The sequence below is a fragment of the Ambystoma mexicanum genome, chromosome 13 (assembly GCF_040938575.1).
Source record: "Ambystoma mexicanum isolate Mex_15411 chromosome 13, UKY_AmexF1_1, whole genome shotgun sequence".
In the NCBI taxonomy this organism is placed as follows: domain Eukaryota; kingdom Metazoa; phylum Chordata; class Amphibia; order Caudata; family Ambystomatidae; genus Ambystoma; species Ambystoma mexicanum.
This window is the reverse complement of record NC_090938.1, coordinates 544,946,940-544,974,319: the sequence shown is the minus strand read 5'-3', so window position 1 is coordinate 544,974,319 and position 27,380 is coordinate 544,946,940. Positions and strand designations below refer to the sequence as shown.

General features: G+C 47.8%; 1 protein-coding gene across 8 annotated transcripts in view; it reads right to left on the bottom strand.

Annotated features, from left to right (window-relative positions):
• SLC25A39 (solute carrier family 25 member 39) overlaps positions 1-27,110 on the bottom strand; it is a 109,771-nt gene extending 82,661 nt beyond the window's left edge. For 2 of the 8 annotated variants that reach the window (XM_069634288.1, XM_069634291.1), the window contains exons 1-2: positions 27,034-27,110; positions 12,599-12,751 (exon numbers count right to left, since the gene is read on the bottom strand). In XM_069634288.1, coding sequence (XP_069490389.1) covers positions 12,599-12,661 — 63 coding nt within the window. In that variant the 5' untranslated portion in view covers positions 12,662-12,751; positions 27,034-27,110. Of the gene's footprint in view, positions 1-12,598; positions 12,752-26,305; positions 26,511-27,033 lie in introns of those variants that run through there. The other 6 variants (XM_069634290.1, XM_069634292.1, XM_069634289.1 and 3 more) reach the window with 5 other exon arrangements.
• Positions 27,111-27,380: the final 270 nt, after the last annotated feature.

The window sequence follows — 27,380 nt, the reverse complement described above, 5'->3', positions numbered from 1 at the left end:
GCACCTCGGTAGTGAAACTGCACAGAACGGGCTGGGACCACAGACAAAAAGGTCAGAGAAACACAAGGGACAAGTTTTTTTCCTAGGTAGACACCCCGCTAAGAGGAATGGAATGCCACACCGACTACCCAGCAGGGTCCCAACTACATATATCAGCACAACTCTACTTGTGAAGCAACACAGCAGTAAAAGTACAATATGCAATCAATTAAAGTTATAAGGATTTGGAGAGGGGATGCAGAGGGTTTCAGACATAGGATACAGATTATGTTGGGGGGGGAAGCAGCAGTCTTATGTTGGCAGAGCCATATGGTATTAGTAAAAAAATGCCAAAAATAAATAATGAAAAGTAGGTCATCTCTTCCATTACATGGAAAGCGGTCAACAGAAAAGTTAAAAAAAAAATAAATTAAAACAAAACAAAGTTAACAAAAAAAATAAAATATATATATATACCATTTCCAATTCACGTTAGTGGGAGGGAACCTACCCCGAAGAGATAGAGGGTCACACACCAGTCTCCTGCAGAAAGGTGAAAAGGTAAGTAAGGAGGAAAGGGGTTGCAGGCTAAACTATATGATCACTGCGCTTCACCGTTTTTGTAATTGCCATTTTCGGTAGCACAGTGATCGCATAAATCCCCCCCCCCCCCAAACACACTGGATCTAAACTCATAATCTGCACAGATAAATCCCTGGGTTTGCTTCCCCATGTGAGAGAAAGCCAAATGGGTTCCCTTGCAATCTCCTCAAGATCCCAAAAGTGCAAAGAGCTTCGCCAACTCCTCACGAATGTACAGCATCTTTCTAATCCAACGTTTACCAGCTTTAGAAAAGCAACAGATGGCTTGCTTTGATTTTCAATATATTTTAGTTCGATGTTGTCTTGAGAGAATATCCACCACCAAACAAATCCCCTGCTGCACTGTGGGTTGACCAGTTATGCTGAAATGGTAAATAGCAGTCATACAGGATTAGGTGGACGAGCTCAACACCAAAGAAAGGTTGTTGCAGGTGCGGAAAACGGGAGGGGCGTGCATTTTAAGATCTCAAAGAGGCCTAGTTATGGAATAGGAGCTCCCAAGTGGGACAAGGAATTAACGGGTCCTCAAATCTCTTAACACCGTTCCAAACCCCAACCACTCCAGTACATGTCTCACATTTGTGTTCATAAGCATAAAATACAAATGAAAACATTTTAAACACATCCAGATTCTCACCCCCACAGGCCTCACCATGAAGTCCAACCAGTAAGAACAGGATACGCTCCGACAACATCGGTAATGGTTTAAAGGGTTTAAAATAAAGGAGCGACTGACTCGCACAAGATGCACATTTACCATCATCGGGTAGCATAGCATAGTCCCCCCCTGCCAAACGGACATTTGCAACAGTTACCTGACCCTGTGCTACCAGGGCTCCAAAAAGGTAATTTCCTTTGCCAGACGGAAGCAGTGGTTTTGAATGCAGTAAACAGTGTTGAAAACACAATGGGTTTGCTCCAAAATGCACACACTCTGGCCAGGGGTGTTGCTACTGAACGAGGACAAGTTAATTTGCAAGGCTAAAAACAAAGTTAAAACACCATCTTAATTTAGAGCCCGATGTTGCAAGCATCGTAAAACCCTGCACAATTCATAAATCTGTAAATACTGCAAGACATGATATAATACAGTGCATATATGATGAACAGGATAGAGGGGTGCACTCTAGTTCCCTGCACCGTTAACCTACTCAGCCACTGGTGTTCTCCTACCGGTTTCTGTGCTCTTCAGATCATCAGGGAGGGATTAAAAATAAATGACACATTCCCGAAGATTTCACCTTTACGGACATCCGAGCCATCATCTCAAATGCAATGAGTCTTATATTACATACTTTGGACAACAATGGGAGATGACGGGGAGGGTGGCTGCCTGGACAATCTCATGCACCAAGTGCTCTGCTTGGGTGGAAGATTTGGACGTAGGATGCAAGGTGAAAGCAACTTAGGGATGCCCACTCTAATGGTCCTTTCTTAGTGTGCAAGGAGCAGAAGAGTACAGCCTTGTGCTTCAAAATATTTGCGCAGGTGCTGTGCCCAATGTGGCCTAATAGACACTTGGCTCTGTTCCAGCAATTCCAGCAGCAGCAAGACTGGAGAGGTCTGGGTTAATAAACTGTCAAAGCAGGATTTGAAGGTAGACAGGTGAGCAGTAGTTTGCATACTTGGGACAGCCACCTAGAGTTACAACTAGGAGAGTTCACCTTAACACGCACATGTCCTGCATACCTAAAAAAGGCTCCGTCAAGACAGAAAATGAGCACCTTCTGCACAAGTTCAAAAGTGCTGCTTACTCCAAGCAAATGACGACTACACAGAGGCGGTAGGGATGCTAAACAAGAGAAAGCAGAGGCGCATGCAAGTCCATAATCCTAGATCTTAACCAGGATTACTGCATAGAGAGGATAGGGATGCCACACAACAGAAAGGAAAGCAATGGAGCAGGGCGGCCATTACCGCTTCTGGTAATGCCCTGGGGCCCATAGTTAAAAATGCAGTCAGATGCTCAGGCGTGGAGCAACTGGAAAAAGAAAAAAAAAAAAAACACTACTAAAGAATTGACCGCCATGTAATGGGATACCTAGTTCTCCCTTTCCATGGCAGCCAAAAGTTGGCTGCCATAGAAGGCGGGGATGGGACTACACACAGTCCCCCGCTTCCTTTCCATGGCAGCCATTAAAAAGCAAATACATACATTTAAAAAAGTAAAGATGGCCGAAATGGAACGGGAAGAAGAGACTACACAGAGTCCCTTTTTGAGAGAAGCCACATTTGCGCTAGACACTACGCAAGGTCGTGAGAGAAATTTTCTAATAAAGCATGAGATCTAGATTTGTGAATATCAACAGGCGTTTATTTGGATTTGCCAACTTCGACCTTCAAGGTAATTTTCAAGGCTAATCAGTCTAAAGCAGTATTATAAATTGCGCGTTATCAATGATGTGCGCACAATGACAGGTGCGATATATATTGAATAAAAAAAAAAGAAAAGGGTGGCAAACAGAGGGAAGTGTGCAAGCGTGGTACATTGTAGGAGTGATGGGGAAACATTAACAGGTAGGACAGGGCATGCAGAGGAGTAGGGAGGAAGGGGGAGAGCAACACATTAGTTACGTTGGTTGAGGAACACAAAGTCAATGTGTTCTTGTGAATTCATTCTCCTATGCCTCTTGTAAACATGCATCTGTGTATTTATGTTTACACATATGTTCTAACAACTGGGGATTGTCCTTACCACTCATCCCCCATTTTGGGTGGCTAAACGTACCCACTCCACTCAATATTTGCACCAGCCCCTCAGCATTATCCCCGACAACCAGCATTTCAGGACCAGGAATATACCAAAACCCTCCATGGGGGCTCTTTGCCACCGCCCCTATCCACTTGCAAATAGGAGTGGACATAGAATGGTTCACCTCACTCCTCCCCACTTCAGTTCTTAGCACTCGGACCTCTAGCTGCAACACCAGTGTGCTTTCTCCGGTGCCAGCACTTGTCCCTAATCAGCCGGGCTCAGACGGAAACATATCTATCCTGTTGGGATTTTGGAAATGTCCAGGGAGCTCCTTCTCTCCCCACACTCCCGGACACAGTAGCATACCAATTTTCATCCGAACTTCACTCTGTTTCACGCATTCCGCAAACGTCCCCGCTTCTTCCAAAATGGCTAGACACAGGGGTGACTCTCCCATATTACTGCTCCATAATTGGATATACTAACTCTTCAAACCACTTGTGTCTGTATATTGGTTTGATATATTGAACTACTGTCACACCCTCGCACAGGACGAACCTACAACAATAAAACTACATGCGCTGCCAGAGAATAATTACCTTCTGCGTCATCACGCCTATGGAAATTGCAGCATATTTAAATTGCTAAAATGGAGACCAACCATTTCGACCGATCACCAGAACCCGTACAAGCCACAGTCAGGTAAGGAAGCTTGCCTCCGTCTCCACACAATCGTGTCTCTGATAGTTAGTGATCCCTTGTCATGTCCTTGTCCAAATTGCTCCCTGTTCACTCACGGGTCCAATTGACCATCACAAATATGCGATCAGATTGTTTGACCTTCATGATTATGCGCAAGTTTCCAAATAACTATATGCACTCGGCACAAGGAGAGATGCAGCCACACTAAGCACTGCCCCAGCGCGAACCACTGTTCCTATATGGGATCGGATATAAACCATGCACGCTGCCCAACACGCTCAGCATTGGGTTACTGTCCCTCAATTTACTACGGCGCTTACCGGAAGGACTGGCCTTCAAATTGCAAAATCGGGTACCTTGACCAATTCCTCACTTTATAGTTGGAGGCATGTAGGCCGGAAACAGGAGACAGCATGATCACTTTGTATGCCATACACTCCCAACCATGGTTCGATACACACTATGCTAGACCAGAAGATGAGCATGTTACGATTCTATTAATCTAAGACCTCGACACACTATATAATTCACAACCTTTGAGTGGTGCCTAGACAACCGCATGTGTATTCACCCACCATTGCCTCCCTAACCCCATGCCTCATCAGCACCTGGGCTCCCTACCCAATACCCGGCCAGCTGCACAAGAATTCCTTTGAAAATATGGGCGTTTACTTGCGAACTCCCTTTGTCCCTTGCAGGCTCAACATCCACCCAGGACTGTGCATTACCCATCACATATTGCTACAGGGGCCTCCCGCTTCCTGACAAGAAGACGCTTTAACAAGTCTTACCACACCTACCTTGGTAAGCCCTACCAGCCTACAGCATATTTTTTTTTTCTCTCTCTCTCTTTATATGCCCGATCCTACCTGTTGCACGTTACCCCACCACTCCCACAGTGTACCACACTTGGTTTGCCAACCCTTCCTTCTTTTTGATTTAATATATGGATCACCTGCCATTGTGCACACACAGGCATGATGTATGCTAAATTGCTTGGACTGCTTTAGCATGATTAGCCTTGAAAATGACCTAAAAAAGTCAAAACCCGCGTTGGCAAATCCAAATAAAAACCCGTTGATATTCACAAATCTAGATCTCGCAAGTTTTATTGGAGAGAACTTCTCTGCCGACATTTTGTAGTGTCTAGCACAAATATGGCCGTCTCAAAACACTCACATTTTCAGCTAGGGACAGTAGACCAGTTTCACACACAGCAGGACACAACAATCTCACCTGTAAGCGCGGCAGTCCCGCAGTTTGTGTGCCCAATTACCAGTACGTGTAGTCCCTGCTTCCTTTCCATGGTGGCCATTCAAACATTGAATGCGACACGGGGGAGGGATTGGTCTGGCAACAACTCAGCAAGGGCCAATGAGCTTGCACATTTTGGGGCAGGAAAAACGTGGGGTGGGACATTAAACACCAGCGCACACATTTCGGACCGATTATACTGCAAAGAGAGTGATAACATCGATCTGACAACAGGCAGGACAATCAGCGCCAAGAAACTGATAATTCCAGACCATGCCAATGCACAAGGGTGCGCTGAAGGCAACAAATTGACAATGATGAACACAGCACGACTAGGACACTAGCCAAGGTTTGCAACAAGAGACGGAATGTCACACCAAAAAAGAACTAGCCTAATTATTTATGGCCAGAGAAACTACAGAGGGTGCATAATGCTTCACATCTTTTGTGCAACACTGGGCGAGATCCCTATGCAGAGCTAGGATGCTCCCACTGTTCAAAATTAATCAATGCGCAAGAGCTAAAGCCTGCTCCTGTGGGTCTGCCATTACACAGCAGGCAGGTGCTACTGCTCAGCAACCAAGGAGAGGTCCCAGCGCACACCAACATCTTTAAGAGGCAAACTAACTTTATGTATGATCCATTATGTTGAAACTTGTATGGATTATGTTGTGTTAGTCATATAGAGCGTTCGCCAAAGCACTGCACATATAACAGATAAACTGAAGTTGGTATTCATTTATCAACCTTGGAAAAGACGATTGAGTTGGCCTTGCCGGGACTCAAAGCTGCTACCTCCAGATCTCACAAACACCACAGCAGCGAGCACTCAACTCAAGTCTTATCTTACTGGCTAGGTGTGTACTAACTGTGTTTATTATTAACCTTCTCAAAATACTTAGTCACCTACGTATGCAAGTCACCAGTTGGCCTGAGGAGCCAAAAGGTAGCTCCTGGTAGCAGATGGTTTCAAGCTAACCAGTATTTACTGGGCTAGAAGCATAGGATAAATAGCTCCCAGCAATTTCAAGCCCTGTGCTACACATGCTAGGTCTACAACTGCCCTCCGACAACACACAGAGCAGTGAACCATGCTTAGCCAGTGTCCGGTGGGACACAGGAGAGAGGACCCTAGGGTCAACTTGGAGTCAGAGAGAGATGCACATCTCAGCAGTGGCAAAGATCTACTAGCCATCGGCACAGCAAGCCCAAACAAAATATTTCAAATTGTCAGCTCAGAGAAACTGCTGTATTCAAGAGCCAGAACAATCTACTGAACTCAGTTGACTTGATTATATGGAATAGAATACATAATCTAGACCAGAAATACAGACAGGGAGAGTTCACGACACCCAGATATGAGGCCGAATTTTCTCCATCAGGGCAAGGACTACATTTAGGGATCTTTGGCTTTCATCATTCCCCCTTTGGGAACGAGTCCCCAAGCCTTCCTTGTCCCAAATCTTTGTACATGGCTCTTTTGCTCATCGAGTTCTGCTTTCCCCTCAGACTACAGTCTGCTTCCTTTCTACACAGAGCGTTTTCACATCCGCTTTCTTACTCAGAGCCAATGCATGTTTCCAGTGTGCTCACACAGGTATGCAGGCTTCATGCTTGCTCAAACAGCTCAGTAAGCGGCCCCTCGCACACCCGGAACAAAGGGCAGGCCTACTTGCTCCCTTACGAGTCACACCGATATCCCAGAGGGCTTTGTGTTTCTTATACTCGGAGCAGTGCCTCTTTTTGCCAAAGTACTCTGGTTGCGTAGTTGTACCGTAGATCTCTGCAAGTTTCTTGTTATCACACTCAGTGCTCCACTACCTCCAAGTTCTCTATGACAAGAAGCCACAGTATTTTGCTGCAACACTTATCTCTGTGCAACTGCATGGGTGTGTCTCACAGGCCACTCCTTACACAAGGCCTAAACCAGGGCGGAGGGGGTACAGTAAGAGGTACGATCAGGCTCACGACCAGCAGAGAGCTGTGCCCTACTGATAAGGCTAACTCCCTATGTATAGAACAGACAGCATTCAACAGTCAATGTGCAGGGAAACAAGCTAGCGAGTCACACAAGGGGAAGGAGAACACAGGGCCTCAAACAGTATGGTAGTACACCGGTAGTAGTACATGAGTCACCAAGAGAGGGAAGAAGGGATAAGCTCTTGTATTCAGACCCATCAGTATATTCGACCAGTGCCACAGGACGGTGTTCCAATAACATTCCGGTTTGATTTTAAGAAATACTTTTAAGGTTAAACCGATCTAATCTCTGCATGAATTACTAGGTGTGAGGAAGTTGGACCCCCCCCCCCCCTAAAAAAATAAAACTCTAAATATATTACAGTTCAAATATAGTGACTAATAAAAAGTACCCCATTGAGAACTAATGGCTATTCTCCCCTCCCCCCCCCCATTGACTCCCCAAAAAAATCATTTTACTCCGACCAGGAAAAGAAATATTAAAACACTCACTTTTCATAAGCAAATATGGCTCGTTGTGCTACCCCAAGATTGGTCGCCTTAAAATAGGCAATGGAATTCAAGCATGAACCATTACCCACGTGTGGTTGGGAGGCAATGATACATCAGTGATAAAACATGCGTTATTACCGTAATAGCATTTCTGATGATTGTATCTGCTTAGCTTCACATGCTGTGCATATAGTCCGACATCTAGAGATAACTGCAGATTATTGCACCCTGTCTTTCGAGGATAGAAAGGGGGCGTCGGCATAGGCATGTCTGTAACACTATCCCTAACGTGTAGTGTACCCAGAAATCCTCACGTGTCGATGTTCCTCCAGTTGTATTTTTTCTGCAGTGAATGAGCCTTATGACTATCGTGATGACTATCGTGATTGAGTACATGAAGAGAGAAGTAGTATGTTCCTTCCATCCGAGCGGGGGAGGAAGGGTGGGTGCATGTGAATCTAAACAGATACCGTAATAGCATTTCTGATGATTGTAAGTAATGCAGGTCTTCTGATGCTAGTTAATCTGCTTAGAATCACATGCTGTGCATAGACTAGCAAGCAGTACCCAGAGATGGAGGTTGGAAGTGAGAAGGAACAGTAGTGAAAACATTTCTTAGTACTGCTTGTCCCACCCGAGAATCAGGCCTGGAGAGTGTGTCTAGGCAATAGTGTTTTGTAAAGGTGTGCACAGAACTCCAAGTTGCCGCTTTACAAAACGGACTCGAGAGGAACATTTGCAACGAATGCTATGGAAGCCCCTGTGCCCCGAGGAGTGTGCTCTAGGCTTGAAGGGCAATTCTCTCTTTGCAAGAGTAGCAGAGTGTGATGCAGTTGACAATCCATTTAGAGATGGCCGATTTAGAGACAGGGTCCCTTCTTCTCTACCAGCTGCCAATGAAACGAAAAGTGGTTGTTTTTCCTTAGTGGATTAGTTCTTTCCAGATAGTACATGACTTTCCGGTGCATATCCAGTATGTGTAGGCTTCTTTCTGCCATGTTGGTAAGCTTCTGAAAGAATGTAGGAAGTTCTATAGATTGGTTCACATGGAACTTTGAAATGAACCTAGGTGCAAACCTTGGGTGAGTACGCAGGACTACCTTATCTCTGAATTGTAACAACAGGGTCTAGAATAGAAAAGGGACTGTAGTTCACCAACTCTTCGTATAGAAGTGTCTGCCACTAGGAAGGCTGTCTTGTAAGCGAGTGCTTTAAGGCTTGCTTTGTGCATAGGTTCAAAAAGAAGACCCCATTAAGTCTGGTTAATACGACATTTAGGTCCCATCCGGGAGCTGGGTTGGAAATGGGGGGTGGGGTGGGGGAATACCCCTTCCGTAAAAGCCTTAATTACTGCGATCTTCCACCATGACACATTCTGCTACGAAGTAGTGTAGTGCAGCTAAGGGAACCTTGAGGAAATTGAATACAAGACCTGAGTCCAGCAGGTGAGTCAGGTATAACTGTGTAGGAGAAAATTCAATGGGATTGATGCCCTTGGGATTACACAATATGACAAAGCGCTTCCATTTATTGGCGTAGCAATGTCTGGTGTTAGGTTTCCTTGCTTCTTTAAGTATATCCATGCATCTCTGAGGAAGCTGGAGATATCCAAACTATGATTTCAGGAGCCAGGCCACTAAATTGAGAGTTTCCCCCCTGTCCTGAGACAACATGTTGTAAGGGCAAGGCAGCCGGAGGAAAGAGACATTTCCATCAGATGGGAGAACCAGGGCAGGCGTGCCCATAATGCTTGTTGAGTAGGGGAGTGGCGGGGGGGGGGGGGGTTAGCGTAAACAAATCCAAATCTCCCTGACCATGTTATCCAGAGACCATTCCCATCGGATTGGTTCTGGGGGTACCTGGAGGCATAATCTGGCCATTGTGAGTTTCAGAGTTGCAAACAAATCGATCGCAGAAAGGGGTTTCCCAGCGAATACGTTGGAGACGATGTCTTTGTGTCGTCGCCATTCGTACTGTACTCTAAGGGCAGTGGGAAGTCTCGGTTGAGCGTGTCTGCCAGAAAATTTGAGTTCCCCTGGAACGTGTTGAGACAATCGAAACATCTAGTGTTTGAGAGCCCACTTTCAAAATGTTCCGAGATAATTTGGACAGCCCTGGAGAATGAGTGCATACTTGCCACCTTCCTAAGAATGGCGTTAAACACTATTGGTCATTCACAGGAGAGGCTTGACGCAGGAAGAGGAGACTAGGGAGAGTCAAGGCAAATGGCATCTGGGTCCGGGTAGGGGATAGCCAAGGTGGGTTTTCATTAACTGGTTCCAGATCATTCCCCTGTGCATAAGGGTCAACCCCTTATGAGGGTCAAGATGAGCCTCCTCAGCATCCAATAGGTGGAAGACCTCATGGAGAGGGTCTGAGGCCCTCTGTATTTAGTTGTTGTGGGTACATCATAAGGGATCTCTTCAAAAGGTATTTATGGAGTGAACCTCTGAAAAACCTACACATTTTTTCTAGCCTGTTCATACAACCCTCAAATTTCTCCCTAGTCCATACGGATGACCCAGAGGTGTCTAAAGGGGGAAAAAGGGTTGCTCTATAGGATCCTGCAGCCTACAATTTCAAGATTTTTCACCAAGTCTCTTAGACAAAGGCTGGGGGACTCAAGTACTGACGCTCTTTGGGGCGTTCTGGCGTCTCCAACATATTCTTGGGCCTATCCCGCCCTTCTGGGCATCCCGATATGTCTTTCAACGTATCTTTGGGTTTACCAGCCACCGAGACAATCTTCGCAAGGCTTTCGCTGATGCTCAGCGTTAGGGGAAGGTGTTTAGGCTCGGAGGGTGGTTGTGTCGAAACCAGAGCTTAAGAGTAAGCCCGCTCTTGGAAGAACGTTGACGGCCTTGATGGATTTGGGTGCTGGCGCCCTTAAGAGTGCCTGGGTGCATGCCGCTGGTACGGTTGCGGGCCGGGCAACCGATCCTGTGAATCGGCGGGTGTCACCGAGGAACCCGACGCACCCGTTGGCGCCTTGGACCGCTGCGACTGAGGTTGCGGCAGTACCAGGGGTTGTGTATTTAGTCCCTTGTTATGTGGGTGCGTCCTCGTCGCTGGGGTGCATCTTCCCCATAGCAGGAGTTGCGTTGTGCCTATCTGGCCAGGGACGGACGTCTTGGAGCGGGTCCGCTTTGTTGAAAGATCAATGGCGTCCGTGTCTGAGCCATGGTAGTCGCTATGGGCCTCATCACTTTCGGCAGCGGGGAAGCTACCCTCGGCCTCCGACATCGCAGAGCCGCCCACCGTTCTGCACGACGCCCCTTTATGGTCTTAGGCCGTAGGAGCTTACAGTGCCAACAGGACGCCTCAAAGCAATTGAGGGGGAAGACACTTATTGCACCGAGGGTGCTCATCTTTCCAGGGAAATGTTCCCTTACAGGAAGGGCAAAATTGAAAGTGAGTTCTGTCCATAGTGAAGGTAAACAAAAGCAACGACAATGCCAAAGGGGCAAAGGGGGGAAGGGAAAGACATTCTTAAAAGAAGGAAACTGCCAGACCCCACTTGCCCTACTGTGTAGGCCGGGCAGAAGGCCCGGCCACACGGTCGACAGCATCTACCACAACGCCAACCTCCGAAGTCTGTTCTGTCTTTGGTTCAGTAATCGAAGAGGGGACGAATGTTGTAAAAATGACCAAAGGTCGGGATTTTAACAAATTTGCAATTTAGGTATAGCTCTGCATGAGGCGACCAACTAGCTGGACAGAAAAAAACAATCTGAGTGACCTTGACGCATGAGGATTTCTGGGTACACTACACGTCACATTAGGGATAGTGTTCCTATGCAGACATCCTCTTTTGATACTCGAAAGACAAGATGCAATACTCTGCGGTTACCACTAGATGTCAGACTATATGCACAGCATGTGATTCTAAGCAGATTAACAGGCATCAGAAACCAGGATTTGGAGCATTTATGATTGACGATTATGTGCAGTACTTACATCTATGTATCAACAGGTGATATGGCAGAATTCCCAGAAGAGCAGTACATTATAACAGATGTAGGGGTCATCAAAAAATAAAAATAAAACTTTATTTTTTTAACAAAAGTTGCTTCTTCGTGGAAGACATTAAACATGATGGTGTGGCAACTGGTAGGAAGCAAGTATGGTAAACGAGGGAGGTACAGATAAGGTGGTAGGCAGACAAGTTAAGGTTGACTTGAAGCCACAGGGTTGAAGGGGACGACTAGAGAGATATCAAGTCAGACATACAGAATTGCTTCCAATACTCTCAGTTCAAAGCAACCAGGTTATACAATGTCTTGCAACTCTTCCTCCATTCAAACCACAACAGAATTACCTGTGCTAGATGATGTCCTCCCAATAATATCAATTGAATTTTATATATTCATGCAGTCAGGACCAGTATAAGCCATGTTTAAAAGGTCCTTTGCTTCATGACAGTGGCGCAAATTGCACCAAGCAAAAAGGGTTATGGTAATTTAAGCAGATCTCTCTCAGCAAAGCCAACTGGGCCGAGTTTACACAGTACAGCCCTTAGGAGCAGATCTTCAGGTTGTACCAAGCTCATGCGGCAGGGGCCTTGGAGATTATATCTGACTTTGCTAAGGTCAAGGACAGGGCCTTAATGAGATGAAGATCAAATTTAAACCCATGCGAAGCAGCTTTAAGACAGCAGTAAACAAAAGACAAGAAAAACGTACAGCAGATGTTTGACAGTGCTCAGTTGAAATTGGCTATTCTGTTACTGCACTATGTAGAGTGTTTCACAACCGATCTTGAAACACAATGTGCAGAGATTTCAAAGGAATTGGTTTTCAAAGAGAGTTACATATCAAGCCTCCCACGTGCCACCCCCAAACCTTCATTGTAGACAAGAGGCACAACACAGACGAAGTTCGCGTTGTTGCTTACCTTTACCTTATCAAGCATTAGGGAGACTGTGTGCGCTTGCTGCAATGCTCCAGCCTTCTCCATTTACACGTCTTGCTCCTGCACTGCTCTCCCTGCAGTTACTGGGGCATAGAACATACATCTTGTACTACCACAACACTTTTCTGTGGGCTCCTGTGATGGGAAAAAACAGTTACAATAGGATGAGGCGGCCCAAGTCACATCACTTCTTCCACTTCAGACCACAAAATGTGCACTTGCGAGCTACACTTCACTATTGGAGAGTAAGAAATGGTGTGTGCGCGCATGTGGAGAACCGATATTAAACCCAGCAGGCTAGTAACTGACAATTCCATTGTGTTCTCGTTAGGCTCTTATACTTGTAGCTTGATCCACCCAATATGACATGGGTTTGAACGTGTAGATGTCTGGAGGGAGACCTTTGTCATCTATTTATGGAAATCCAAATCGATGGGGGAGAGGGGTCTGTGGAAATTAGGTAGCACTGGAGCAATGTTTTGGCTGGTCTTTAGGTCCTACTGATCATGCTCCTCATTCCTATAGTTGATAGGGAGGGAATGATGTACAGTTGCTAAATGGGGAAGAGCAGAAAGAGTAGTCTTAACAGTTCACAAATTTTCATTCACGGTTCTAAACATTACATGATTATTTCTACAGACTAATCTTCACAGTGGCCAGGAAGAGAATTTAAAATATTCTTTAGAAAAATTATGAACCCCTCAAGTGTCAGCTATCGTATAATCTTGGTGTTTTCTTAAGCAAAAATATATTTGGCTCCTCAAAAACAGACACGGTCTTGCTTCAAGAGACACCTCACGAAGGCGAAGTGTGAAACTTGGGCTGATTGGTGGAGTAGATTATAGCTGTCTTAATAAAAGGGTGGTGTAGCCATACTGTTCCAAAAGAAAGTTCAGGTTCGAGGAGCTAAACTTTGGAAAGAAGAGAAAGGGGAATTGGTGGGCATTCAGATCTGCACTGGAGATCAGTCCTTTGTGATGGGATTGGTAGATACATGCCTCAAGAGTTCCGAACATGGCTTTTTCTCAGTTGTATACAAAATCAAAGACCTTAAAAAGCAAGTTGACAGGCATGTGTCATCTACAGTGGCGACAAACTTAATCAATTTCGTTGTGTGAAACCGTCGCTAGTATTTCGCTTCAGTAATTGTGCCTGTCCAACAACAAGTAGGTGCCAAGCGGAACAGCATTTCCAGGAAAAATGTGGGTGATAATGTAAGAAACCAGGACGGTGTTGGGGTTCTCTTAGTCTTCTACACAATCATATTATTGCATGTTCTGTAGGTGTAGTGCACATGCGGTAATAGCAGCGATCTTAGATGTTAGCCATATTGTGGCACAAAGCTTAGTGGCGCGGTAGTCAGCACTCCAGGCCTAGGCCACGAACACGAGCAAGGGAATAAGCTGTATGCCACACAGATGAGAAAGCCAGAGATGCACAGATCCATAAAACCCCTCATGGTCCCAAATTGTTTCCAACCTTCGCGCCCTGGTAAGAATGTGCCCTGCAGCACAGTTCTTTGTTGGCGCCTTTTCCTTTTTTACGGAAATAAAACTGCAAGGGGTGTATTTGGCCCTTTTCCCTAGTGAGTTTTATTTTTTCTGGTGCGAGCGTTTGGGGGGTGGGGGAGGCGCTTTCCTATACACCCCCCCCCCCCAGCACCTGCCAGATAGGAGACATGACACTAGTGAAGAACAGGGTGCTACCAAGAAAGCTACCCCTCGCGTATTAATCACAACCATGGACTGTCGTGGAAAACAACCATGGCATGGTAACAGCCGCCTGAGAAAGCAGACAGGTGACCCGTAACGCCTCATTTTCAGAAAGTGCCAACAATTCTGTGGCAAGAGGTTGCGGGAACCGAACCACTGCAGAGCATGGCCAAACAGAACCTTGCTGAGAAGGAACAGCCACGAGAATCCAAATGGTTGTCCCAGACACTGGCCATGAGCTGCCGCCAGTGGACGACGGAGAACCAGTCCTCCCAGCACTACCCAGAGAGTGGGGAGTCATTGGTTCTCTCTCCGGAAACCAGCACCTTTCACCCAGCTCAGGTTTGTGCTGCACGAGATCAGCGAGCTAGTACACCGGACAATCACAAGACCGTGAAAAGTTGATTTAAAATTGTTGATCTAAATTCATGTTGTATTCAACTTGGGGAGTAATGTGACATGCTCATGTGACCGCCACTAACAGGATGAGTAGTAGCGGCATGCTGCGCATCAGGAAAGTGAATAAATACGTGAGATAGCCCGCCAACGTGACATGCCAGGTGTCGACGAAGAAATCCGAAAATGGAGGAGGCACCCCGATAACCCGGGCGGTGTCCTCCTCCTAAATCTCCCTCCCCCTCCTCAAAGGAGGGGAGGAAAGGCAGAGCGCGGCAAAAGCAGGGAAAGCCCGCGGAAATGAGAAGAGCGCGGCAAAGGGGGAGAAAAAAGCCCGCGGAAGGGGGACAATGGAAAGGGGCGGAGTTACCCCCCTTTAAAGCAGGCGGGTTCCCACTGCAGGCATCATCCAGCCTTGGCGGGGGACGCCCGCCTGCCACCGAGGACTTCGTTTCGACTTCGTTTTTCGAGGGGCTGTGACCAGACGAGGAGGTTCGTGTTACCCCAGTGAAGGAAGAGGTCCGGTATGGAAAGTTCCAGTGGTTCCAGAGAAGGTGTTGCCCAGTTCACGGGAGCGGGAGATGGCGCAGCCTGAGTAAAGAAAGAGGTAAATGGCTGGGCACTGGGTGGTTGCGGTTCGTGCAGCTTAATCCCACGCAGGGCGGATTTGGGTTAATTAAGGAGACGTGCGGCAGGACGGTATCAGCAATCAGTTACTGTGAAACTCCCCAGGGAACGGGGGTGGGGAGGATGTCGGAAGCGAGAAACGGTGTTCTTTAAAGGCCAAAGCAGGTTTGAATCTGTGGCTTCCTTTCCCCACATGCGGGTCCAGGAAGATTAGGAAGCGGCACGGAGAAAAGGCGCAAGCCACTCAGTAACATAAAGTGATTTTAAAAGTAGATATGTTAGCTGTAAGCAGAGACGTTATGCGGAGGCATTTAGCGAGCGTCCGGGGAAGCAATGCAGTTAAGGTTACTGTTGGGGGAGGTTAAGATGCACGCCTCGCGGTTAATTATTTCAAATGTTTGCATTGAGAATGTCTAAGTAAAGTCAAGGAATGTGAATTCAACATGCTGGGTGATGCGAAGGTATGCGGTTATGGCCGGTTGGGTTACGTGCGTCGGTCTGGATGCAGGCCTAGTCGCAGTAACTTAAGGATGTGCTGGCTAGGGGCTACTTTGCCCCGCGGGTAGGCAGCACAAAGGGGATGTGGGCCACAAGGGTGAGAAAAGGGCAATAGGAAGATAGTTGTCCATGTGCAGTTGCCAGCATGCTTGTATACATCAGGGCGCAAGGCTTGCAAATAGGATGCATTTGCTGGGGGGTGTTTCCCATGCTCGGGGTGCAAGGCGCATGCAACGGGAGCCTGGCTAGCTCAGTCGGTAGGGCACGAGACTCTTAATCTCAGGGTCGTGGGTTCGAGCCTCACGTGGGGCGAAAACAACTAACATTTAGCTGGACGGTTAGCTCAGTTGGTTAGAGCGTGATGTTAATAACGCCAAGGTCACAGGTTCAATCCCTGTATAGGCAAGCTAACAGAACGCGCCTATAAACAGGTGTTCCTGGTGCACTTATTTATGGTGATTTAGCCTAAAGGCTTAGAGCGGTGCAGCCTTTGTGCTGGTTATGATTAAGGTTGATAAGGGATTAGGTGGTTCCCGAATTTTCGCACCGCACATTAAGAAACCCATAGGGCATTTGTAAAACGCCTATACACAAGTGTTTCATGGCGCACGCTTTTAGGATGAGTTAACTTACTGGTGTAGGCCGGTGCAACCATTGTGCAGGTATATGCTTAAGGTCGCCAAGTGAGTAGGCCGTTGCTCAATGTCACATTTCGCACATTAATAGTAGCGGCAGCAGAACTTGCGGTGTATGTTGCATATTGCACCTTTGATTGTCGGGCTAGGGGTACTGATCGTATACCCAATCTGGGCACACAGGGGGGGAAATGTTGCAGTTGCGATTGGTGTGTCCACACCAGGAACAGGGAGGTGATTGTTGTTGACATAGCAGTGTGAAGGTTGGCCGATGAGGGTTTTAAAGCTGCAGGCATGCGTTATAAAGAGGTGGAGGATAGCTTGGGGGACAAAGTGCTCGCCTTGGAAGGGCGACGGTACCAAGCACTCCAGGTTCGGTCCGCGCTCAGAAACCCTGGGGTATTAAGCGCATTGTAAACAAACTATCATATGTCATACACAAATATTGGGGGGGTCTAGAAATGCGGCCAGGTATCCGTACAAAGCGGTTGTGCTGTGTTGTATTGGTGGTCAACTTGTTGGTTTCATGCACGGCAGTTATTTAATGGTTATTTAATTTTCGCCCCTCACGTTAAGAAACCGTTATGGCATTTATAACACGCCTATACACAAGTGTTTCTGGGCGCACTTTGTTAGGACGACTTAACTTACTGATTAGTGTGGGGCATCCAGGGCCAGGTTAGGCTTGCGGTCACCAAGTGAGTAAGCCGTTTTCTGAAGGTTCGCGCCACACGTTAGAAACAAAGATGGCAGTTATACGCCTATAAACAAGGTACAGGGTGCGCTTTTAGGACGAGGTAGCTGACTGGTTTAGGGCGGGCATACAGGGTGCAGGTTTATGCTCAAGGTGTTTTAAGGGCTTGGCCCGCAGATGCAGGAATATTAGGAGTAGGTGTTCAGGGCCTCGGCACATATCGCCAGGCAATTTACGGTGCACAGTGTTACTGACCGGGAGACGTCCATGGGGGCTGGGACCGGGCGGCAAGGTTCATTAATGAACGGACGATGAGTTAGGATAAGGGCATGCAGGGCTCCCTGTGTAACAGGTCGCCGGTCATATTGGATGCAGGGGAGTTCGTCGCAGAGCGTCGTTTATACGCTATGCAGTTTGAATGGCGGGTAGAAGCCGCCGTTGGCGGTTGTAACAATAGAACAACTACAGAATAAAAGAGCCTGGCTTCGGCCATCCCCGCGGTTGGGGATTACAAAGATCAGAATGAAATTGGCTGGGCGACACATACCAACCAGGCTTGCAGCAGAAAGGGAAGTGAGGCTGCCGATAGAGATCACGCAGGGTTAGGGCACAGCGTCGGTCCATTAATTGGTTAAACACGGGTACCCGCGGAAAACGCACACCAGGTGGGTTACTAGGAAATTTAAAGGGCCACTTTGTTTCGTGCGCAAGAACAGTAAAGAGGGCAGGTCAGCTCGTCACTTTAGTGGTATACCGTATTTCTGCATCATCCATTCACTCTTGGTTTAATTGTTTGTACATGCTTCCATAGTTTCGCCCTTTGCGTTGTTTAGGGTAATGGGTATGGGAATATATTGAGCGATGCTAATGTTTGGGTTGTGCAGCTCAGCTGGGGGAGGAGTTGTGGCTTCTGTTGCCTCTCCTGGACGGGATGGGTTGTAGAAACGGGGATCCCTAAGGGCAATTGGGGGTTCACCCTGGTAACTTAGTATGGCATGACTCTGTCCAGTGGGTGTAGGAGCGCCGCAAGGTTATCCTTACAGAATAGCGCTGCAGGCAGTATGGCAGGACCCGTTCCATTATATGGGGCAGCGCGAGGAGGCCCGTTGTACAAAAGTGCGCTATAAGCGGGTTGCATGTTCCTTCACGCGGTAGTTGGGGATAGAGGTATGGCGCTATAAGCGCAATTGCATTACGCGTTCACGATAAAGGGGAGTGCCAGGAGGAGGGTATGATTTAACGGCACTATGAGCATAATGGCCTGACCCCCTTACAGTACCCAGAGGTACAGCACTCGCCATGACGCATGAAAATTGTAGGAAGGAGGCAGCGCAAGGGGAGCGCCACGGGGCGCGTACTTCTAAATGTCGCTAAGAGCATTATTGCATGCCTCTTGCCAGTTGGGCGGGGGAGCGCCACAAGGCTAGTATGGAAAAGGGCGCTGGGAGCATTCCCAATTATGGGTTTCATTTCCCAATTATGAATGCAATTCAAATTCCCAATTATGAATGCAGACAAGGGGCCAGTTGTCAGGCGTACACACTTAACAAAGCTGCAAAGTGATGCGAGGGGGGAACAGTTTGGCTTGGGCTCAAGTACTTGAAATTTAAATACGAAAGGTGGTACACCGAGAAAAGCAGGAACGTGTTTAAAGGCGCAGGTAGCAGGGTCAGCGCAGCCTTGCACCTGACCAATGAGAATGATCAGGTATCAGTGGTAAAGGTGTGCACGGCAGGTAACGATATAGAGTGAGTTGTGGGATAGCACCACTAGGTACGCCTGAGGAGAGGCCGTCTTTCTGGTTATGACAGTTGCCTTACATGTTAAGAAAAATGGAAGGGGGGAGCCCTCTAGTGAAAGATGGGAGGCGGTACACACAGGACAGGAAAAATGGTACCTGGGCTGAGACAAGGGGGTAATGAATGCAGAGGTACAGGTCTAACAAGGGACTATAAAGGCAGCTCCTCCCGTCCAGCACAGGCAATCACCCGGTTGGTAGCTCACAGCAGGCGGAGCAAGATTAAGGGGGGGGAGCATTAGTCCAGTAAAGGGTTAGATGAATTGCTAAGGGTGGAAAATGGAGTCCCTGGTTGAATATACAAGAGAGTGAGTGCCCGGCCCAGCACGGGGCTGAGGAAATGTCACTGGAAATTGGGCAGGTGCACAAAGCTCCTGGAAAGGTATTGCACAGGGCAGGCATGGGCGGTGCAACCCAAGTTCCCTGTAGGATAACCCAGTGGATGGCAATTGGGCACAAGGTGCACAAAGCTCTTGGAAAGGTATTGCACAGGGCAGGCATGGGCGGTTCAACTCAAGGTCCCCGTAGGATAACCCAGTGGATGGCAGACATTTGTCAACAGTAGGGACAGAGCCCCATAGTAGAAGCCAGCTCAAAACTCTGGGAAATGTAACAATAAGGAAAGACGGCACAAGACCACGGATTCTTGTGGGGCGAGAGGACTGGGAAAGGGGAAGTAAGGCAAATGTGGTGCCTGAAATTCTAACTTTAAAAGTGTCCCGGAGCAAGCCCGCCCTGGGTAAGGCGGAGCAGGATGGAAAGGGGACGGATGGAAAAAGTGTCCCAGAGCAAGCCCGCCCTGGGTAAGGCGGAGCAGGATGGAAAGGGGATAGATGGAAAAAGTGTCCCAGAGCAGGCACACCCTGGTTAAGGCGGAGCAGGATGGAGCTGGAACGAAGGAAAAAGGGTCTCAGAGCAGGCTCGCCCTGGTAAGGCGGAGCAAGAGGGAAAGGTGGCAGGGGCAGAAGTACAGCAGACATGGCCTTAGCCTCTTGTGCTCCACTGAATAAGCTCGAAAAGTTGGTGCTCATCGGGTGGCATGGGTGGAAGGAGGTCTGAGTGTGAGAAGGTACATCAGGCCGAAAGGAACTTAAAATCGACATGCCACCTTCTTTCCCCGCCAGCAACAGCCGGGAGGAAATGAGATTGGGATGGGTGGGGTGCCGGGGTTGATAGGGGCGCAGCTGCAGCAGCAGGTGCGCAGCTAGCCTGGGAAACAGCAAAAGACGGACATATTGGCCTTATGTCTGGGTGGTGCTGACCCGACAAGCCTGGGAAAGGGGGCCTCTGAGGGTTTTTTGCCAGAGCAGTCACGGCTTGATTAATTTTAATTCCCTTGAGTATATTATGGAAGTTGGGGTACATTTGTCACCAAGGGGGTTGGAGATATGCTTCTGGACACTTTGCACAGAAATCCAAGAAATGTGAGGAAGGAAGCAGGGGGGAGCCACGGTGGGCGGTAACCCACCTGTGGCGTGGCGGTGTTTGGGCAACCAAACACAAGAGACAGACTCCGGATGAGCCAGGAGAAAGCGGGAAGGGTCTTCGCCCTTTCCAGACCAGCGCCCCTTGGGAGCCTAAAACGGCAGGGGCGTCTGGGGGGAACAACAAGGGCTCAGCTTCCCCCAAGGAAACGGCACTCTCCCCGCCCACGGATACCTGCAGGGGCAGGCGAGGCTCAGGCGCAAAGGGTTGGGAGAGTTGGGCCTATGATGGACTTTTGGAAAGCAAGGGGGAAGCAGGTTTTGGACATGGAGCGGTCGCCGCATCTTCCAAAGTATTTCCACTAATGTGTGCAGTATGTTTTATGATTTTGTGGAAAATAAATCTGCGGCCTTTTATGCCAAAAAACTAAGCAAGGCTCATGTCACGCTTTTCTGGGGGGGAAAAGGAGGAATGAGCTATTGCTATGTAAGGGGTCCAAAATGGACAGATGCACGGGTTATGCCAGGTGTCGACGAAGAAATCCGAAAATGGAGGAGGCACCCCGATAACCCGGGCGGTGTCCTCCTCCTAAATCTCCCTCCCCCTCCTCAAAGGAGGGGAGGAAAGGCAGAGCGCGGCAAAAGCAGGGAAAGCCCGCGGAAATGAGAAGAGCGCGGCAAAGGGGGAGAAAAAAGCCCGCGGAAGGGGGACAATGGAAAGGGGCGGAGTTACCCCCCTTTAAAGCTGGCGGGTTCCCACTGCAGGCATCATCCAGCCTTGGCGGGGGACGCCCGCCTGCCACCGAGGACTTCGTTTTTCCACCCACCCACCCTACAAATAAGGACAAGCAGGAGGCCTGACCGTCGACGTCGCAGGACGGCAGGCGATGTGGCGGTGTTTGGGCAACCAAACACAAGAGACAGACTCCGGATGAGCCAGGAGAAAGCGGGAAGGGTCTTCGCCCTTTCCAGACCAGCGCCCCTTGGGAGCCTAAAACGGCAGGGGCGTCTGGGGGGGAACAACAAGGGCTCAGCTTCCCCCAAGGAAACGGCACTCTCCCCGCCCACGGATACCTGCAGGGGCAGGCGAGGCTCAGGCGCAAAGGGTTGGGAGAGTTGGGCCTATGATGGACTTTTGGAAAGCAAGGGGGAAGCAGGTTTTGGACATGGAGCGGTCGCCGCATCTTCCAAAGTATTTCCACTAATGTGTGCAGTATGTTTTATGATTTTGTGGAAAATAAATCTGCGGCCTTTTATGCCAAAAAACTAAGCAAGGCTCATGTCACGCTTTTCTGGGGGGGAAAAGGAGGAATGAGCTATTGCTATGTAAGGGGTCCAAAATGGACAGATGCACGGGTTATTGCGTCCCAGTTACTCACTGAACGGGTGGTCTGCGTATTCATTGCTGCAGGGTCTGGTAAACAACCAGGCCCCAGCGCAGGCTCAAGTTGTGCTCAGACGGTGCAGCCGCACAAGGGCACACCTGCGGCGCCTTGCCGCCAGCTCAATGTCATTAAAACAGCACCTATTAAAGAATCTTTAATCAACGCTATGTACATGACACTGAGCTGCAAGGCACTCTTAAACACACTTTACAAGAACATCAGGGGGCTCAGTTCTATTGTTCGGCCGATACTTGTTCTTGTATCAGCCGAAGAACAGAATTGAGGCCCCCGTTCTGCATTTGTGGTGGGCAGAGCGCACAAATCTCGCACAGGACGCTGGCAGACCTGGGGCCGGCCCATCATCCACAACCATTGGATCAGCCATTGCATGCTTGCTGTAGAATGCGTTTAAAATCCATTCATTTTTTTTAGCGATTCACGTTCGAATATGGATGGTTCTTGTTAAATTGTAATGAGTAATTGCAATCCGAGTAAACAAAGATGGAATCTGGAACCTCTCGTTGTGCCAACATGGGTTGACCCCTCCATTTAAAACTTACCTAGGAAGGCTCTTTTATACTTTCTAGTGTTCGGGCTCAGAGCCACCTCGTCACCCTTTCTTCCCTATCGTGGCCCTTGCAAGGCTGTGCGACAAACAAGGCCAGGGACCAACAGTACCACTCTGGGTTCTTCTCTAGGCGGCCGGGCTGAGTGGCATGTTGTGCTGAGAGCGGCAGTTCCAGTTGAAGCTGGATGCAGCAATGGTAGTAGGGCCTGTAGCCTAATGGGTGCCTGGGACTCCAGGAGGCCACCGCTGTGGCAGGGGAGTACTTTGAATGGCTATGGAATGAGACAATGGGAGGGCGGCCCAACAACTTTTCACCCACTCTGCCGTGTGTCTGGCAGCCATGCTCCTTAAACTGGGGGTTCCAGCTTTATTTGCCATGAGCCAAAAACATACTCGCTTATTTTCTCGATGTACAAATACGACCATCTCCCCGGCCCAATCCCTTTTTCATTCTTTCGTTCATGCACGTCTCGTTTTTCTTTACCACTTTTATTATCCTCGTTTGACCTGCCTTGACCCAAACTCCATGGATCAGAGCAGATTAGATCCTTCCATAGAATTGTATACGGCATTTAAAGACCAATTTACTTTTTTTTTATAAATGTAAAACAGTTTAACCTCGAAGTCTGCCAATGTTGGCATATGCGTTTTCTTTTTTGTCCAGGAGCACATGTGGGGAAGCTGGGATTTTATTTTTCAGCAAGATTCAGGTGGTGAAGTCGGACTCGAACCCCCTCCCCTCGCTCTTAATCTCGCCAACAGATGCTGTGGTGCAGCATTGATTTATGAAAGGGTTTTGTTGTCCTCATAAGGGATTGCGGATGTATGGGCGCATTGCATAATAGCCGATCGGGCCCTTCCCCTGTGTCCTCCATCACCCGTCCTCTTGGGGTGTGACACACTAACAGAGTGGTCCCCGCTTTACCACACACTGCTGCACTCTGCATGGTCTTGTGGCGGATGTGGTCTTGGGTGATGGAGGTTAGGTTTGTTTAAAAAAAAAAAAAAAATCTTAATTAACCGATGCCATTTTTAACTTTTTCTTAAGTGGCATCTATTTACAACTCTTTTACAGTTAAGGGCGGGCAGAGGGTGCATTGTTTGCAATGCGGCAACGCAAGGGCTACCCCATGTCTATGTACAATTCACTGAGGCCTGCTTGCATTTTGGGGTTTTGTCGTTTTGATTTCCCAACTAAATGCAGGACAATTAGTCCTTGAATGCAGAGGATCACCATGCGCTCGATTCTGCTCCTCGCGGTTGAGGTATAGGTGAGGATTTTTTATGCGTTGTGTATTTTCTTACCACTTTCCCAGTAAAGTAACTTAAGTCGATGAAGGGGACCGATACCAAAAGTAAGACTGCAAACTAAACCTAGAGGTGTGGCAAGAACAGCCCAAGTCAAAAAGATCTTCCTGGAATCATTCTGGAGTCATTAAGTGACTATCGTAGAGTCATCCATGGCTAGTTCAGGCAGATCCTCCAAAACCATCCTGGAGGTATGTGTATAGGCCGAAATATTTAAATGAGATGACTAAGTTATCACAAAAACTACTCCAGGACGAGTTCCGATTACTTCTAGTGATCTTGCATTTCTCCAGGATGACCCCATGACAACTACATACCTTACATAGAATCCAACACAATAGTGCTTAACCCAACGAGCTAACTTTCGGGAAAAAAAAAAAATCTCAAGTAATAGCCATTTAGCTTTTACTGCAGTTCGGTGACTGAGCTGAAGTAGCAACAGACTTTGCTGCAGCTGCTGTGCCAGACAGGAGTGCCCCTGGCTTCTCTGCAACACATGGTGCCCCATGCATGCAAAGCCTGGTCACCCACAGCAGGAAGATATAGACGAATATCAATATCACAATCACTTGTATGGCAGTGGTACACCTAAAGTACTGTTGGTAATGCAGTGATTTTAGTACATCAAGGGATGCATAGACTGGCTCTATAGTAGGATGGCTAGTGGGTAGCTCAGCAGGTTAACAGAACGTTGCTGAAATGTTAATCTAAGGACTTTTTGCAAGTGCTATAAAATGTTGCTTTATGAACCATTGCTAATACTGTATCCCTTTGAGGCTACGACCTTTTGTAAATTTGACACATGTGGATTCGAGGACATGTTTGAGCATTATAAAAGATTGATGTATTTTCTAATTGTTATACATGCAAAATTTACATTGCCTTCAATGATGATAAAATGACCAATACGTGGATGTGGCCACCGCCGAGTTAAGTGTTAAATTAGATGTAAATAACACGTACTTGCCTTTAATGTGAGGCTTAATTATGTAGTATGTACACCATAAAGTCAGCTACAGTGGTTCTGTCCTTATTACTAGGTTTAAATGTAGTACATTACGACAAAGGCAATTTACCAGATGACTATACTGGACCGTCTCGGTCTACGAAACATTCCTGATACTAGAGTTCCATTATGTGTTACATTCTAGATTTACGAAGTTTATTTTAAAGTAAAGTAATGTAGATCCCCTGATGAAGAGCTTGATAGCTTGAAACGAGTTGGGCATTGCAATAAGAAAAAATTAATGGACTTGGCAAGATTACTAAGCTGGAGCAGTGAAAACTAATGTTATATAATGATATGCAATGTACTGAACTACAGTATGAAAAGATTTTGAATTGTGCATTTGCCACAAGTCCTTTTAATTGATTACCATTCATATAATTGTTTGGCTATCTTAGCCACTGATAGTGTGCAGTGGGAGTTCCCCTACTGTTGGAACTTTGTTTCTCTGTATGTTGTGCGATTCATGTGCCAGGATCGCTTTTTCTCCCCTGCACCTGGATATTATCTAACACCTTGATCTCTTACAACTCATTTACCGAGTGTGGGGTGTTCATCCACTGTCATCTTTCAACAGGATGCCGTGCACCCCCCCCCCCACCCAGTGATGTTCACGGCCCATTGATTCTCACTATGTCCCTATCAAGACAGAAGAAAACAAACGGGATGAGCAAATAGAGCAGGAAATGCACGAGTGATGGCTAGGAAAAGGAGCACAGTGAAGATTAGGTCACCAAGCCCCCAGCTTCCCTCTGAAGACATTGGACCTGGCCAGAGGGGCAGCCAAAGACCGGTGTTGTACAATATCCAGCTCCCCCACGAGCCAGATATACAACTGGCAAAGCATGCTTCCGTCCTTGCTCGCCTACTCTCTCCAGGGTCCCCAAGTTAGGGTTACAGAGGGAGAGGGGCGCACGGGGACTAGCGTTGCAGTGATCCACCCCCCCTACTTGCATCCTCTCCCCACATGTCCACCTTCGTGAGTCCACAGGGTGAGGGGAACAGAGAAGCAGAGAGACCAGGAAATACCCTTAACGCACGCTTTTCTGCACCCCCTCCAACCGTGGTGTGCCAAGAAGCGGCAACCCTTACCGGGCAAGAAGACGCTGGCGCCACCAGCAAAAAGCAACCCGGACGCACGATCCAAATGCAGGAAAACCCACGTCCAGGCTGGGTTTATTCCCTGTTTGGTAGCAGCCCCATCACATCGCACTGACCGAGCATATGCATGGGGACCAGTGGCTCGGCAGACACAGTTAAGTGAGGCAAAATACATTTTTTTTTTTTTAAATTTGTTGCTTCTCCTTAATCGCCGTCCTGGATCACACACCCCGAAACCACCCAGGCATGTGGCTGTGCCCCCCCCACCCCACACACAGATTGAAGACGTGTACCTACCATCCTATGGCTAGTTTTAAGGCAAAATACTCAATTGTTATCTCGCTGGCACGACAATGCATTTTTATTGTATACTAGCATAGTATACGTGAATATGCAGGCATCTAGTCCGTGAGACAACACAGGGACATGCAGGGGCGGGGTAGAGAAAGACTTCTTGTGGTACAGCTCAATGCAATGTATGGCAGCACAGAGCGGTCGAGTTAGCGACATCTCAATGTTCAAATCAGAACCCCTCACCTCGTAAAGGAAGTCAAGTTACAGAAATAATGGCAAAGGAACTTCATCCCGAAGCGCTCTCGCCACCTGCCGCCGAGGCCGCTGCTCTTTATCCAGAGCCCCGGGCTGCAGCCACACTCGTTCTCGGCTCCGGTGACGGTATATCCATCACCCCTGGCGTAGGAGTGCTGGCAGCCCCCCGGGCATCCAAGCCCGCGTGACGAGCCTGTACAGCAGTGGCGAAAAAGAAGCAGGAATGCGGCTGTGGTCAAAACGGGATCGACATGGGGCTTAATTTTCAACTTCAAGTACATTGCTGTTCAAACAGTGAACGCCATACTGGGCGGATAAAGGGTGAAGAAATATGGCGTAAACACTACAGCTTTGTAGAAAGCCTTTGAACGCAGCAAAACGCCTGTGACATTTAGAGGCAGATAACATGCAAGTACGTTTACGCAAACAATAATCCGACTTGCTGGCAGACGAATTTGCAAAAGAACATCTGCCCTGAAATTCTCTCGGGGCTCGCTGCAAGGCCATACATAGTTATGGGTTGGGGGCGGGGCGTCGGGGACCCGGGATGAGAATACTAGTTTTACCAGCCGAGAAAACACACAAAGATCCGTTGTGGCTACAACCAAAATCAAAATAGGAAAAACAAACCCACCGGCACCTAAAGATACCTGGCGCTTCGAAACACTATCGGGATGTTAAGGCGCCTTATAAAAAAAACAATAACAAATAAATACCTGCCCGTCCACGGCACGGAGTCCTCTTCCTCCATGATTCTCGTTCTAAGCACGCAGACGTCCTACGCGGAAACGTCACGACGACTTAACGGCATTTCAGAAATACGTGAAATTACATCATGACGCCTTAAAGGCATTTCAGAAAATGTGGCAAACTTTTAAACCAATACACACTGCTATCGGGTCCCATTTATAGGGACTTTAAATGTGTGTTTCAATTGATAATGAAACCAACACGAGGCCTCCCTTACGAAACACTCCTTTTCAGTTTCCAGGCAGCATCAGTTGAGTGTATGTGATCCAGCTCTTGTAGTGAATTTTATATACATTTCTTTTAGCATCTATTA